Genomic DNA, 15,203 nt, shown 5'->3' with positions numbered 1-15,203 from the left:
CACCTCCATCCCCGCCAAATGCCTGGAGAGACTGGCCATCAAACACATTAAAGCTGCCCTACCGCCATCACTGGACCCGCACCAATTTGCATATAGAGCGAACACCACTGCCACGGTGCTGCACATACTCTTAGAGCATCTGGAGCATAAAAACAACTATGCACGGCTACTCTTTGTGGACTACAGCTTGGCCTTTAACACCATCCAGCCATTCAAACTCCGGTCCTAGCTCCACCAAATGGGACTCAACATCACCCTGTGCAATTGGACTGTAGACTTTTTAACCAACCGCACGCAGAGTGTCAGAGTGGGCAAAAACACCTCCTTCACCCTTGTCATCAATACCGGGGCCCCTCAAGGGTATATTCCGAGCCCTCTGGTCTATACCCTGTACACTCATGACTGCTCTGCCTCCTCTCCGTCCAACTTTATCATCAAGTTTGCCGACGACACCACTGTGCTCGGACTCATCTCCAACGACAACGAGACAAACTATAGGAGAGAGGTGCAACATCTGGAGTCATGGTGCCACAACAACAACTTGGCTCTCAACACCAAAAAGACCATGGAGATTGTGGTGGATTTCTGTAGGAAAAAACTAATCAACCATTAACCTCTCTCTATAGGCAACGATGTGGTGGAGAGGGTGAAAAGCTTCAAATTCCTGGGGGTAACATTGACTGAGGACCTGTCCTGGGGCGATCACATTTCTACAGCGGTGGGCAAGGCACAACACCGCCTCTACTATTTGAGGAAGCTGAGGAGTGCTCACATTCCCAGATCTCTGATGGTGAACTTTTACAACTGTGCCATCAGAAGCGTTCTAACATATGGATTCTTAGTGTGGTTCTCCAGCTGCACTAAAGCTGACCACATTTCATGTTAAATGACCTGTGTTGGAAGACACTTCACAACTTCCATGATAAAATAACATTAAACATTTCTTGTCACAGGCCACACCAAATTTGCACTTGTTAGGTGTTTTGGCTTGTTTAAGCAGCACTACAGGAGAACTTGAGTGGACACTGAATGAAATTTCTGAATGTGTGGAAAAAAACAGCACCATCCGGCTCACCACCTTTTCCACCTGCTGCCATCAGGGAGAAGGTACAGGTCTATACAGAACATCAAGACTGGCCAACAGTCTATATCCACAGGCTGATGAGTTATGGGCCCCTCAATGTAACAAAGACATACACAAACACACATGCACCCTTGCTTTTCCTCAATCTAGAGCAGAGGTGCCCAAGTCCGTTCCTGGAGAACCCCTGTCCAGCCTGTTTTCCATGTCTTCTTCCTCCAATGTAGCTGAATCCAAATATCAGCTTGTCAGCAAGCTTTGCAGAAGCCTGATAACGATCCTGATCATGAATCAGGTGTGTTGGTAGAGAGAAACATGAAAAACAGGCTGAATCGGGGCTCTCGAGGACGGGACTTAGGCAGCCCTGATCTAGAGAGTTAAGTGTTGTCTGGTGAAAAAAAAGTTTCTCTTCGCACTTCCCTTACCTCATAGTTACCCACGGCAACCTGTGTGTGTGTTTATGTGTGTGTGTGTATATTTGTGTCTGTGTATGTGACTTGCTCGACGCAAGCAGGACGTTCTCTTTGTTTACAGTTTAAATATTGAAGTTAGAGAAGGTAGCAAAAAGCTGTGTGTGACATCATTATGATGAATGTTGGCGAGTGGGCTGAGCTATGAGCAGTGGCAAGCTCATTAGCAGTGATGAGGCCTTGCTGGTCCAAAACACTTAAACAGACAGCCTCTGTTCTCTAATGAAGCCACCAACACGGCGCCCAGCAGTCCCGCTACATTTATACCCTAATTTGTGCTGTTCCAGACCAGTGTTACGCAACCACAGGGTCACATGTTTGAATCATCAATTGTACTACAGGGTTCCCGCGGGGTCTAAAAAAAAGTCTTTAAAAGTCTAATATTCAGAAACAGAAATTTTAGACCTTAAACGTCTTTAAAAAACACACCCATATTTTCATCCCAGGTCTAAAATTTAATTTACTCAAGTCTTAAATTCTGATATCCACTCTGTCCATTCCGAGAACTGTCTGTAGAAAAAAAAATAGTGCCTGTTGCCTTGTTGTTCTCCTATCTGGGTGCGGGAAAACGTTCACACTAAAGCAAAGGGGTGCTTTTGAGGGGCTGCGTTTGTATTGCATTTAATGTAGTTCGGGTGGGCGGGTATGGACGTTATGACCCGATTCCAAACGAATTGCTATTTATCGAAGTACTTCTGAAAGTGACTTATCTACCGCAGCCATTCTTTCACAAACCTGTGATTGCCACGGCTCGTCATCAGCCAATAAACTCTCCACGCATGAAACGATACTGCAAGTTCTGCTACTCATGTCTGTATAACGGACTTAGCCAATCACGTAACTGGCTCCGCCTCATGTGATTTGATTGACAAGGTCAAGTCATTCGGCTGTAAAACGCCATTATGTAATAGAAAGGCCATTGTGGAAAAGGACATCATGAAATAACTGACTTTGAATTTTTTTTTTTTTTATTATCTTATAAAAATGGAAAATTAATTAAATGTCATTTTTATTTTAAAAAAAGTATGACGTTGTTAAAATAATCATTATGAAATATTTAATCAAAATAAAATATTTGTTACGTATTAAAGAATAGCATGAACACTTTTCATAATAATACATTTTACAATTTAATGGCCACATTAAATAATTGCCTGTTATTTATCGAAAGGATATTTATTTCAAAATGACGTTTTTATTTATTGAATTTTTACACTTATGGGCTTCCATAGGCGGGTAGTTCGTGGCGGTTAGCATAGCATCTAGCTTGTTGCATTTGGATCACGGCAGATAAACCCTTTGATCGCCGCAAATAGTTTTAAATCGAGTGGGGATTGCTGTCTGTGCCTGTAACGGACATTGTGTTTGATGATCTGTGCAGCATTCTCAGCAATTAGTCTTGTATTTGTCTTTATTCATTTTATTAAGAACTTTGATTCGAAGTTAGCACATGACGCTGTCCCTTTGCGGCTCTCTTCTTGGGCAGTCTATGAAGTATGTCATAATGTGGGTGCGACCAAGTGTGGCACCAAGTGTTCAGACGGAGACACTACAGTTTCTGGGGAAACCGGTTCAATTGCGCTACTTAAGGCACGCTGTTGAATTGTACTTTCATTATTTGCACTTGCCTTGAAAAAAAACTTGTACAACCACATATTTTGAATGTGACTTTTATGGCCACTAGATATTTTACTTTTATTTTATTTATATATTTAGTTTTTTTTTTTAATTCATTTTATTGTGTATTGTACAGGGTGTCTGGACACCGGTAAAAATACAAATGGCGCTAGAAATTTGATCAATAAATGTGATGAAATCAACACTTTAATGTATACTAAACTGTTTTAGAGTTATGTTTTACTAATTGTAAATTACTCGATCTCTTATTAGGAATCATTATATTATTTACTCTCTTATTTTTTTTTCTTATTATCACAGCTATCTTTTTTTGTTTTTGTTTTGCCAAGTGGTGTCGTGCTTGCTTAAAGTGACGAGTTCTGGTGATGTGCTGTGTTGTCGACATCCTCAAAAACTGAATGTTTGTTCGATCATTGACATTGCATCATCAAAGAAAGCAAGCGATTTTCAACACTCGAGATTGGTGAATCATTTGTAAAATAAAATTTTTTAAATAAAAAATACGATAATGTGGGGACGATGAATAGTATTGATTCGAAAAATGTTAAATTGACCAAATTCTGATGTGATGTATCTGCCCAAGGCTAGCGATATTCAGGGCCAATGTTGGTTCTGGCATGGCCACCACCCGAAAAGGCTTAACATAGCATTAGCTAAAACATTATAGCACAGTATCGGCCACTTGATTGCAATGTTGAAACTTTTTTTTTTCCTGAGAGGAGTTTTGCTGTAGTGGAAGTGGCTGTGTTAAGTGAAGCAAAGCAAAGCCCCTCTCTCCGGTGTGCGCAAAGGAAGCTCCCATGTACACTCTAGCAGTGAAACACTAGTGAGTAAAGCGAGGCGAAACGCTCCCTTTGCTTTTGGTGTGAATGTAGCATTATATTTAGGTGGCTCATTGTGTCCACTACCACACCGTACCTTTCAAGTTTTCGTTTCCACCGAGTTTATGCAGTTAGTCTGAATGGGGAGTGTCGACAACATGTTTCTGTAAAATGGGTAAATGTCAGTTTAACAAGAATTTTCTTGAAAGTACCGAGTTTTTCAGCTAGTTGGAAGAGGTAACGGGCACTTGGCTTGTGGCAAAGTGTGCACACAAAAAAAAATGTTGGGGACTTTGGGCGTGAAGGCCCTCGAGTCACACGCGAAAGCCAGAAAGCACCAGCTTGCTATGACTTGAAGTTGGTCTAAAATTGTTCTCATAATGGTCTAAAAAAAAGTCTAAAAAAGGTCTAAAATTTAACTTGGTGATTTCTGCAAGAACCCTGGGAGGCTACTAGTGTTCTTTGCACTAAATCCCAATGATTTTTTACTGGTATTAGTGTTAAAAATCTTTTTTTTTAATCAGTTTTATAAATGCCATGTCTGACAAAGACATAACGGCTCCTATCATTTCATAGATCCTTATAACCTACTGTTGCTTCTTTTATTTGTACAAAGGATTGTTGTCTGTTTTATTTCTCTGGATTTCACATTGTTAACCTCCGCAGTAGTCACAATAGTTGCATTAGAAAATAAGCACCCAGAGGTGGCAAATCCAGGTCCAGAAAGTAAAATCCCTGCCAGTTTGGCTTTAGCCCCAGGTGCTACGTAGCTAGTTTTAGAAAACGATCATGTTTTCTGCGTGTTCGTAAAATTGTTTCCAGAATCAGAGTTGAGATCATGTGAACAGTTTTTTCCTTCGAAGGTTTTATTATCAGAAATTTCTGAGACACAGCCGAGCTCACTCAATCAGTGATTTCTCTGTGTGTCTCTTTACAGCAAACTCACAGAATTTTTATACAATAATGAGAAAGTAGTACAAACCTCCCACAGGATGCACCCCCCCCCCCTCCCTCAATCCCTCAGCGTGTGAATCATGGACGGAAGACGGAGAGAGCAGATAAGACTTTGACAGCACCATATTTTAGTTCAACCCGAGAAGGAAGACAGAGAAAGCAAACAAGACCTTGACAGCCCTTAATCATATACAGGAAACCTCCCAACACATTTCTTTCCCCAGATAATTAGAGGGACGAATCTTCATTCATCAATCTTTACTGATTTTACACCGTTCTGACTAAATCTAAACAGTTATAATTAAATTGAAACAGAAGATTGTTTTCAATCCTTAACTTGGACTCGAAAGAGTCCAAAAAAACCACAGAAAAAACATTAAAAAAAAACATTTCAGAGAAAAATTCCAGCGGGATCTTCGTCCGCTCCGTCGGACGTCGCAACAGTGGGCTCCTTCGGGGGAGCGATAGACTCAACCATCATACAAGAAGACTTATTTCGTATGTCCTGTTTTTCAATAGCAGTGGTAATAATTCTTTGGCAAAGAGAACGAATACATGGAATACAGCAACACCCGCATGTGGTTAACAAAGCAGCAAATACAGCGATAGATATCAAAATCGAGGAAACTAAAGTTTTATAGCGCCCAAACACATCCATCCAATTATCCCATACAGAGGTATCCACATCTGAATGTTCTTTCATTTTCTTATTGAGTGTACGCAGCCCTTCAATTGCAATAGTCAAACTTCCAACGGGTGCAGTGTTGTTAGGAATGAAGGTGCAACACTGATCTCCAAACATTGAGCAGACTCCGCCCTTTTCTGCCAGCAACATATCTAGTGCAATTCGGTTTTGGAATGCCATCAAAGATGTGGCAGCCAACTGGCCGTGTACAGCCTCAAAACCACTTTGAGTCCAATTTCCTAGCCTTTGTACATTATAATGTACATAATTAATTCTGTCTACATTTTTGTTAATGGTGCACCACCAGCAAATTATAGATTTAAATCCTGAGAGTACTTGATCAACTAATTTGTACTCATCTGGCACACCTCTTGGTACTCCAATTGCATCAATGTAGGTGGGGACATTCTGCTCTTGCCAAGAAGACCGTTTGGTTTTCTGAAAAGAAGGAGGAAATTTTGGTTCCCAATTATCAATCTTTTGTAGAAGGTTATCAACAGAGGTGGGGTAGATTTGTACTGGCAGTAGGAGGGTGATGCGAGCACAATATCCTCTTGTATTCAAAGGCAATTTATCAAATATTCTGTTATCACCAATTGTTCTCCTGTTCCTGACATTTTTATACATGAGAAATTACCATCCGCAACTTTGTTTGAAAATATTGGTTTGGTTTCCTGCCAATTTACGAGGGGATGCACCTTATCCCATTTAGAGCAATTGACATTGGGGACAGTTTTATTCATAAGTTCCATTACACAGTGATCCTCTATTTTAGCAGGGATTACTCGCAATAGAGGTCGTGGTCCTACGCATACAACACAGTTTTCGCTAGAGGCACGAGCTGCTTCGCGAGCCAGCAGCAGCCAATTGTTACTGCTGCCGGACAACCCTGTCGTAACACGGAACCACTCAACTACACCATCAAGCGGTATGCTAACAGCCTTCACCCCGGTCACCATCATGTATTTAGTCATTTTTGGTTGTTCTAAATTACTCATAGTCTTATTGACACAAACTAAAATGGGAAAATAGGGGTCAGCTCCGGAGAACCATGCCCATAGTAATAATCCCCAACAGGAGGTGTTATATAGAGTTGCATTAGGCGGCCGTATATTTCCATCGGGAAGAGCAAAGGTCAATTCGTGTTGACCTCCCATTTTAGGCAGTGTTACCCTTTTGCTAAAGAAAATAGCCTCCTCACTAGTTCCCGGTGGCCAGTACCGTCCGTTCTGGGTGGTTATAAAAGCACTCCAGTCTAGCCGTAAAACGTGTCCTGTCAAATACCACCAGTATTTTACCCAGTCTCCCCCTTTAGTCTGCCTCCCTTTCCTAAATCCCTTCAAAGACCTAATGGGAATTCTAACAGAGGTGTTCGTGTTTGGGGCCACTGTCACAGCAATTGAGTTATTATAAGTCCAGGATATGATCCATGGAATGAGTGGAGAATCAATACCTCGCTTAATACGATGTGTTGTGGTTACGTTCAAAGTTGTATTGAGGGGCCTCCAGAGATACCAGATTGGCAGAAAAATCTATATGAGAAAGAGTGTCGTGATGTAGCAGCAGATGGAGATGTGTTCCCACTTTGTAGCCATCTCTGGTTTGTTCTTTGTTGAATGAGAGAATGGCGTGTCAGCTTCTTGAAGGAGGACCTCAGGGTAGACTGCCCAAGGTCCTCTTATTTGTCACCGGGATTATTCTGCCCGTAAATGTGACTCTTCGTGGAATGATGCCCAGAAAAAGGGCAGTTGACTCAATCTTCGTTGAATGATGTCCTCAGCAGGGGCAGCTGAACACTGGATCAGCAGTCGTGGCCCTCAGGTCGGGTCGTCAGGTGGTCCGCAGGTGGTGGGATCGCTGAGCCTGAAGCGGATCCGGCGGGCCTCGTAGATGAGATGTGGTACCACGTGTCCCCTTTTTTGTGCAATCGCACTGCACAAGATGTCCTCTCCGTCACCTTGTGGGGTCCAGTCCACCACGACATTTGCTGTTTCAGATTTGCATTGATATGCCTCAGGCCATCCTGAAAAGGAATCCACTATTACCAACAAATATCTGTATCCTGCCACTGATTTTATCATGTCAGTGAAATCCATCGAAATCACCTGCCCCGGAGCAGTCACTTCCTGATTGTGAGTGCCCTGAGGAGGTTTAGATGTAGGCATACTGTTATATTTATTGGAAACACTGCAGTCCTGCAGTTCACTTTTAACAATTTGTCTCATGTAGGGATGCCACCAGGTGTGTAATCGTCTCAATGTTTCCACTACACCAACATGGCATAATCCATGGGCTTCAGAAATTAGATTTTTCAATTGTTTCTGCGATGGGATATATTTACCTTCTTTCTGCCATATACCTGCTTCATCTTTTTGTCCTCCTTTGGACATCCACACACTTTTTTCTTCTGGACTTGCCTTTTCCTGCCACAGCTTAATTGTTTCTGTGGTTATTTCTTGTCCTTTTCCTAATTCACCTTCACTCACCATCAATTGTAGTGTTGGGCTGCAGCCCGCCGCTTTCTTTGCCGCCTTGTCTGCCGAATAATTTCCTACTGACACAAAATCATTATTTTTTGAATGTCCTTTACATTTTATCACAGCTACTGCTTTAGGCAGTAGTAAGGCGTCTTTCAAAGCAAATATGTCTTGATGATGTTTAATAGGTGTCCCTGTTGCAGTCATGAAGTAATTTCTTTGCCATTCTGCCATGGCGGTGTGCACAACCACATGTGCATATGCAGAGTCAGTGTAAATGTTTAGTCTTTCCTTTCGCTATCTTTAGTGCAGTTGTTACAGCCACTATTTCTGCTCGTTGAGCTGACTGTGGCCCTGTGAGTCTCTCTGCCACTATTGTGTCGAAATTTGTTCCTATCATTTGTGTTACAGCAAAACCTGATTGGAGTCCTTTGTCGCCTTTAAAACAACAGCCGTCTGTAAATAACGTCAAGTCTGGGTCGTCCAGTGGGATGTCGTAAAGGTAATTTCTCAGTGAGTTCTCTTCCAAAATTCGCCGAATGCATCAGTGGGATTGTCCCTCCAACATCCCTTCTGCCATGTTAATTCCTTCATGTATAAACAAAATGTGAGGTTGTGTCAGGACTGATTCAATCTTTCTCTGTCGTCCCCCTGTCATAGTAAATGCTTGGCTGGTTACGTACTGCACTGTACTATGTGATGTACGTACTGTCAGCGGGTGATGTAACACAATATGAGATGTTTTCTGAATCAGGCGAGCTAATGCTGAAGCAAAGGCTGCACAAAGAGGATGACGTTGTTCATATTTTTCAAGGGGCGTTGATGCATAAAGGCAAACATGTCTATTACCATTTTCCCCTTTTTGATAAAGAACAGCAGACACACTGATGTTCTTTTCAGAAACATCCAGAAAGAACATTTTGGTGTAATGAGGGATGACAAGAGCCGCAGCTGATGACAAGAACTGTTTAAGCAGAACAAAAGAGTTCTCAGCAGCTGGAGTCCAAAAAAGAACATGTGATAGGTTTCTCATTCCTTTTTCATTCACTAATTGTCTGAGAGAATGAGTCAGTTCCGCAAAATCCGGAACATGATGTCTGGATTAGTTGCAAAGACCCAGAAAAGCCAACATTTGTTTGACATTTGTCGGTTTGGGATGATGCAAGATGTCATCTTTGTGTGACGGAGACATACCTGTTCCATGTCTCGAGACAAGTCGACCCAAGAAAGAAACCTGAGGTCGGGAAATTTGGAGTTTGCCTTTGGAGCACTTCAAACCCACCGAAGCCAGGTGGCTCAAAAGGAGCTGTGTAGCTTGAAGGCAGGACACCTCGGATGGTGCAGCTAGGAGTAGATCGTCCACATACTGCACCAAAAGAACATCCGGAGGAAGTTGGACAGGTGATAGCAACTGTCGAAGGGAAGCATTGAAAAGTCCAGGAGACAACACAAAACCTTGAGGAAGCCGGGTGTAGGAGTAACACTCATTATTCCACGTAAATGCAAAATACTTCTGCATAGACAGATCAAGAGGGATACAAAAGAATGCATTAGCAAAATCAATGCAGGTAAAATGAGTGTGTAATGGAGTAATCTGCGACAGAGTCGAGTGAGGATTTGGCACCGTCAGTGTAGGGGTCAAAACTATAGCATTAATAGCTCTGAGATCATGTACCATACAAAATTTGCCAGTATTTTTCTTTTCTACTGGGAGAATAGGAGTATTGTAGCTAGACCTATCAATTTAGCAAAGAACCCCCGCTTTTAGCAAACCATCAATTGTTACTGAGATGCCAAGTCGTCCTTGCTCCTTCATGGGGTACTGTGGTACCCAAATGGAGTCGGGTTTTAATTTAAAAGTCACTGGAGTAACATTACACAGGCCCACATCAGTCGGGTCAGTAGACCACAGTGCAGCAGGCAAGGATTGTAACATGTCACCAGCAAGCTCGCTGTCAGATGTCTCTCTTCCATGATGTCGGTCCAAAAGCTCATGTTCTAAAACAGACATAGAAACAAACAAATCAGATTTAATCCAATAGGCATCAAGAGATTTGGAATACAGTAAGTATAAGTAAGAATAAGTAAGAATACTGTATGTAAAGAGTGTAGCCAATCAGTTGCTTTTGTGCAGGCCAGGACAAATGGACCCAAATCCTTCGCCGTGTGCTGGGATGACACCTTCAGTGAAACATGAGGATGGCACGGAGGCACAGATGGGTCAGGTGGATTTACCATTCTATACCATCGAGATTGTTCTTCAGTCAGAGCAACAGAATAAGCCACACCGGGTTTTCCTGCAAACAGATCACCCGCACGCAACTCCCATGCGTTGTCAACAACTGTGCGGAACGCTTCACTGTATATCTCATCACCACACCTGTCATGAAAAAGAGTGCAATGCATACAGTCAGATACCATATCATATGACCTTAGATTCCTGACCCAAGATGACCAAAGTGTCCAAAAAGTTTCAGCATCCCTCCAGCCGGAGGAATCAGTGTCAATCTTTGCCCAGTAGATGTCAGCAGTGGTGCATGTCATGGCGTGTTGAGGCACCACTGGAAATTGGGTGGAGACGTTGGAGGCGGAGTCACCAGTGCAGTAATAAGTATGTCAATCTGGAAACTGTAGAGTGAGCCCGTCCGGCCCACACCGGATCAACGGAGCAGTTCTTATGAGAAGATCCCTTCCCAAAAGATTCACTGGACAGTTCGGAGCGAACACAAAAGGGTGTGTGAAACACTGGGTGTGTATAGGAGTTGTCATATGCAGGATAGTTTCCTCTCCCTTGAATCCAACCAACGAAATGCCTCCGGCGGTGAGAGAACTTCCAGGTGGCAATGTCATAATGGTAGAGTGACGAGCTCCAGTGTCGACCATAAATGATATAGAAGTTCCTCCTACCGTCAGTTCAATCATAGGCTCCTGCAGACCTTGGCATGTGAATTCAGGGTCCCATCATTGCGCAAACTGTCCACTAGGTGGCGGCAGAAACTGCTGGTTTGGCACAGGCGGATACTGCTGCTGGGATAAAGCCGGGCGGGGAGGAGGGTTCTGTGACTCACGTCCCCTTGGCTGGTAGTAGCCGCGCCCTCTCTGTTGACGCCTGCCCCCTCTTCCCCTCCAGCTTTGCGGGCGTTGATGACAATCCTTAGCCCAGTGTCCAGAGCGGCCACAGTTAAAACACTGGTCTCGGCCCATGAATGGTCCCGACTGGTACATAACACACTCAGAAATAACAGTATGTGATGAGTCAACAGTAGGAGCAAAATTCTCCTCTTTTTTCTTCAAAGTTTGCAATTGCATAATTGCTAATTGTAATTCAGTATTCCTATGTTTATCAGTTTTTGACTCAATATCTTTAGCATACCTCCTCAGGTGGTGTTTCAGATGAGACAGCCATCTGGTGTGGTCTGCACCAGGAAGGTCGGGATTCACCTCCATGGCCTGCACAACAGACTTAGGGACACCTTTCAGCACCGCTGCTCTAAAAACTTGCGAATATAGTGCAGAATCAGTCGGCAAGTGTCCAGTTTTTAACGAATATTCCACAAGGGCACGGTCAATGAATGGTGCAGCCTCCTCATCAGCTTTTGGAGCGAACACCAAGTCAGATATGACAATCTCCGGGATTGGAAACAGTCCGCCAAGCACTTCAAACAGTGTCAGATAATTATCACGTGATAGAGCCTCACCATCCATTAAAGAGGACATTCCTGAATTAGTCATCAACACTTCAAGTTGAGAGAGAGGGCACGCCTGCGTCAAGAGCGCGCGCACATCCCCCGCAGTTAAAATCTGACCTATAACCTCCCTTTGGAGAGATCGCAACCAATTTTCACCCCCCACCGGCAGTGGGGGAAGTTTTTGCAACAGCACACTCAGGTCAGAGGGCAAATAGGGTTTATAAACCGTGGCAGAATTCCCCATAGCGGGGTCAACCTTCGCCAACATTGGTGCTTGAAAACCTGCCCGAGAACGCGTCACAGGTTTTTGGGGAGTACTGTCTGAGAGACGTTCGTTCATGCTAATGTCGTGAGTGTGATCAAATGCAGAATCAGGGCGTGTCCCTGAAGCTGTCCCAACCGCACATGTTAGGTCGGTCAGCTTCCTTTGAATTTCTGCAATGCGATAGCTGTTCGCCAATGCACTAGAAGTTTCATTAATCATGTCTCGCTCTCGTTGCCTAAACAATTCATCTTGTTCAGCCTTCAATAAACGGTTTTGTTCTGTAAATTAGTCGTCTGCAGCTTTTTCAAAGCGAGTAAGAATTGCACGCCATTTGCTGCAAATGAACTGGGGCACTTCAGAGTGTCTAGTCAGTTCCAAGTCGAAAGCTCTAGCTTGGGTCAGTTTTTCCTGCGGCCCATCATTCATAGTCAACACTTTGTCTAACTTTTCCTCCAATTGTCTCACAGAGGCGGTTACGCCAGCTGCCAAACCGTCAGCCGCGGCTTGCACTGCAGATTCACACAGCCGAGGTTTACTGTCAGCACTTTCACCATTCCAGTCAACATTAAGACTTCCCCCATTCACAGTTAACAGGGGAGCTTGCAAATTTTGCAGCATCTGAATAGCATTTACATATGGGGAATCAGTAAACGGGTTAGTGGGCTCAAACACATTTTCCGTGAGCGGCTCAGCATATGGCGGTGGCGCCGTAGATGAATTAGCTCCTTTCTCATCTCTATCACCCATCAAAGCAATCCTAGCGAGTTTTAACAAACTTCCCATAGCCAACATTCTAGCATTAACCATCATCTGGTCCACTTTTCTACAGTTCCGTCTGACTTTCCTCCCAGTCTGAGAAAATCTATATGTACATCGTACTTCTTTGTCTAACAACTGCCGTTTCTGCACACATGCTAGCTCTACCGCTTTCATCAAAGATACCAAACAAACAGCGGTTGATAACGGCGGAAACCAACCTTCCTCACAACAAGTCTTCATCTAATCATTCAACAATACTTTCATTCCATCTCTGTCTTTCGCAGGCATAACTCCGACAGATACTTCGAACGCGTTTTTAACTTGAACACTCAACAACAAGTTCCGACCATGATTCGGAAGGACACGTAGGTCAAACCATTCAGTATTGCCGTCAAAGTCACTATAACTATATTAATTACTCACCCCTTAGTTATAATTATATTCAAGTCATATTAGTATTTATTAATTCAGTGACGTTTCACTTGTGGTACCACAGTTCAATCGGTTGCACTCATTACTCCTCCAAAAAAATAAAAATAACGACAGACAAACACGAAACGTCACAGAAAAACACAGACAACTCCACTCCCAAAAGATGGAACGGAATCACCCTGTGCCTTCGCCGAAATAAATATATCCGGATCTCTCGATTCATTCACAGCGGCCGAAGCCTTAACTTCTATATTCAGAGGTGCTGGAAAAAAAAAATCCCAAACTACAGCACCCGAACCACAATTTAGAATCGTAGGTGCGTGCAAATTTTCAATCAAAAGCTACCCGAACCATAATTTAGAATCGTAGGTGCTTGCAAATTTTCAATCAAAAGCTACCCGAACCACAATTTAGTTACAAAGATGTATGCCACCGTTCAATCCTAACATCCGATCCATAATTTAATAACAAACCACTGCTTCAACCTGTACTCACATATAGCTCACAAAGCTTCTTCATTCAGCTGCACATAGGTTTTCCACTCAGCTGCGCATAGTTTCTCCACTCAGCTGCGCGCGCGATCCAACGTGACGTCACTTCCGTAAACAAAGACCTCCGTCACCACGAACGTGTATAGTTCAATGTCGTAGTAAAATACAAAATCAGGGACTTCGTGTCTCTCAGATTCCGTAATGGAACGAAACAAACCTGTACTTTAAACTCTACGACTATCTGTTCAATCAGATCTCATGTACAATTTAGTCAAAAATTTTATAAGACGAAAACCGGTTGCAGCGGTCCCAAACAGACAGAATTTCCCTACGTGGATAAACGTGTCCACTTACCGTACAATTAATTAGGCGCCAGAAGAACATCAGCTGATAAGACACGTCACAACTGTCAGTTTGACAGTTTCTGAGGAAGGCGGCAGTCGTCGCCGAAACTAGTCAAGGTAAAACACAACCTTTTTTATCTTAAAAAAAAAACATAGGATGATTTAGTTTTATTTTTGCATTGTTTGATTGGACAGTTTTTATCAGAGGTGGGCATTCTGTCAATATTGACAGAAGGTCCGTCAATCCTTCAATGACGGACACCAATTTTGTTGATGACTGATGAGAAACTTAAAAACATTGACATACTCAGCATTTCCGGAAGTGGGTTTTTGTTCTTCAATGCTTTTTTTTCCTTCTCTTTTTTAGAGAGAGCTCAGTATTGTTCATTCGGTAATTTTACCGATTCGACATCATTGCTCTCTCTCTTTTTTAATTTATTTTATTTTGTATGTGCGTGAGTATGTGCATGTGTGTGTGCGTGAGTGAGTGTGTGCTCATTAGTTCACATAAAACCTATTAAAAATCCCATACGGTTCACCTAAACCGAATACTTCAGAATCCAGCTAGAGTCGTGAGGTTGTCAGGAGACCCGAGGAAGGATCAAAGAAATGAAAGGAAAGTGAAATCCAGCACCGACCAGACATTACCTACTACCCACCGGGTTACCAACCAGAGTCTTTCACCAAATCCAGAAACATCTTAATTCCAACAAATTAGGGAGACCTCAAGAGACCAAAGGAGAGACTGAGGAAAGAAAGGAAGGATAGATGAAACACAGTGAGATCCACAGACATCAGCTTCCACCGATTCAACGACCAGTGGAAGAAGCAGAATGTGTTTGAATTTCGATAGATGCTGGTGTTGTGGATCTGGCATGCATGAAAACCTCCACCAAAGAGGGGAGCCGTCTACCCCGGACCCCAGGACAGAGCAAGCACAACCCCCCAGGGCCCCCCAGGCCACGGCAGCGCCAAGGGACAACCCCCGGGCCCGGGGCCGGAGAGCAAACCCAGGAGCCAGGAGCGACCCCAACCCCAACATGGTCCGCGCTCCAAGCCCAACGCAGCAGGACGGGGCACGGCAAGCCCGCCAGCCC

At 43.4% G+C, this 15,203-nt stretch overlaps 1 protein-coding gene and 1 pseudogene across 2 annotated transcripts; both read right to left on the bottom strand.

Annotated features, from left to right (window-relative positions):
* Positions 1 to 5,052: 5,052 nt before the first annotated feature.
* Positions 5,053 to 10,190, bottom strand: LOC147178163 (uncharacterized; annotated as a pseudogene). The gene is made up of 2 exons (XR_015094264.1): positions 7,755 to 10,190; positions 5,053 to 7,672 (listed from the first exon to the last, which is right to left on the bottom strand). The product of XR_015094264.1 is annotated as an uncharacterized LOC147178163 (transcript).
* On the bottom strand, positions 9,996 to 15,169 carry LOC147178162 (uncharacterized). The gene is made up of 2 exons (XM_086070276.1): positions 10,221 to 15,169; positions 9,996 to 10,124 (listed from the first exon to the last, which is right to left on the bottom strand). The coding sequence occupies exon 1, from the start codon at positions 12,297 to 12,299 to the stop codon at positions 11,088 to 11,090; it is 1,212 nt and encodes a 403-aa protein (XP_085926402.1). The 5' UTR covers positions 12,300 to 15,169; the 3' UTR covers positions 9,996 to 10,124; positions 10,221 to 11,087.
* Positions 15,170 to 15,203: the final 34 nt, after the last annotated feature.

The sequence above is a fragment of the Leptonotus elevatus genome, chromosome 2, assembly GCF_054856555.1.
Source record: "Leptonotus elevatus isolate MCC_2025b chromosome 2, RoL_Lele_1.0, whole genome shotgun sequence".
In the NCBI taxonomy this organism is placed as follows: Eukaryota; Metazoa; Chordata; class Actinopteri; order Syngnathiformes; family Syngnathidae; genus Leptonotus; species Leptonotus elevatus.
The sequence above is the reverse complement of the archived record's forward strand: the minus strand, read 5'-3'. Positions and strand labels throughout refer to the sequence as shown.

Coding starts and splice junctions, on each gene's coding strand:
- LOC147178162 (XM_086070276.1), bottom strand. CDS start 12,299: ATGATTAATGAAACTTCTAGTGCATTGGCGAACAGCTATCGCATTGCA.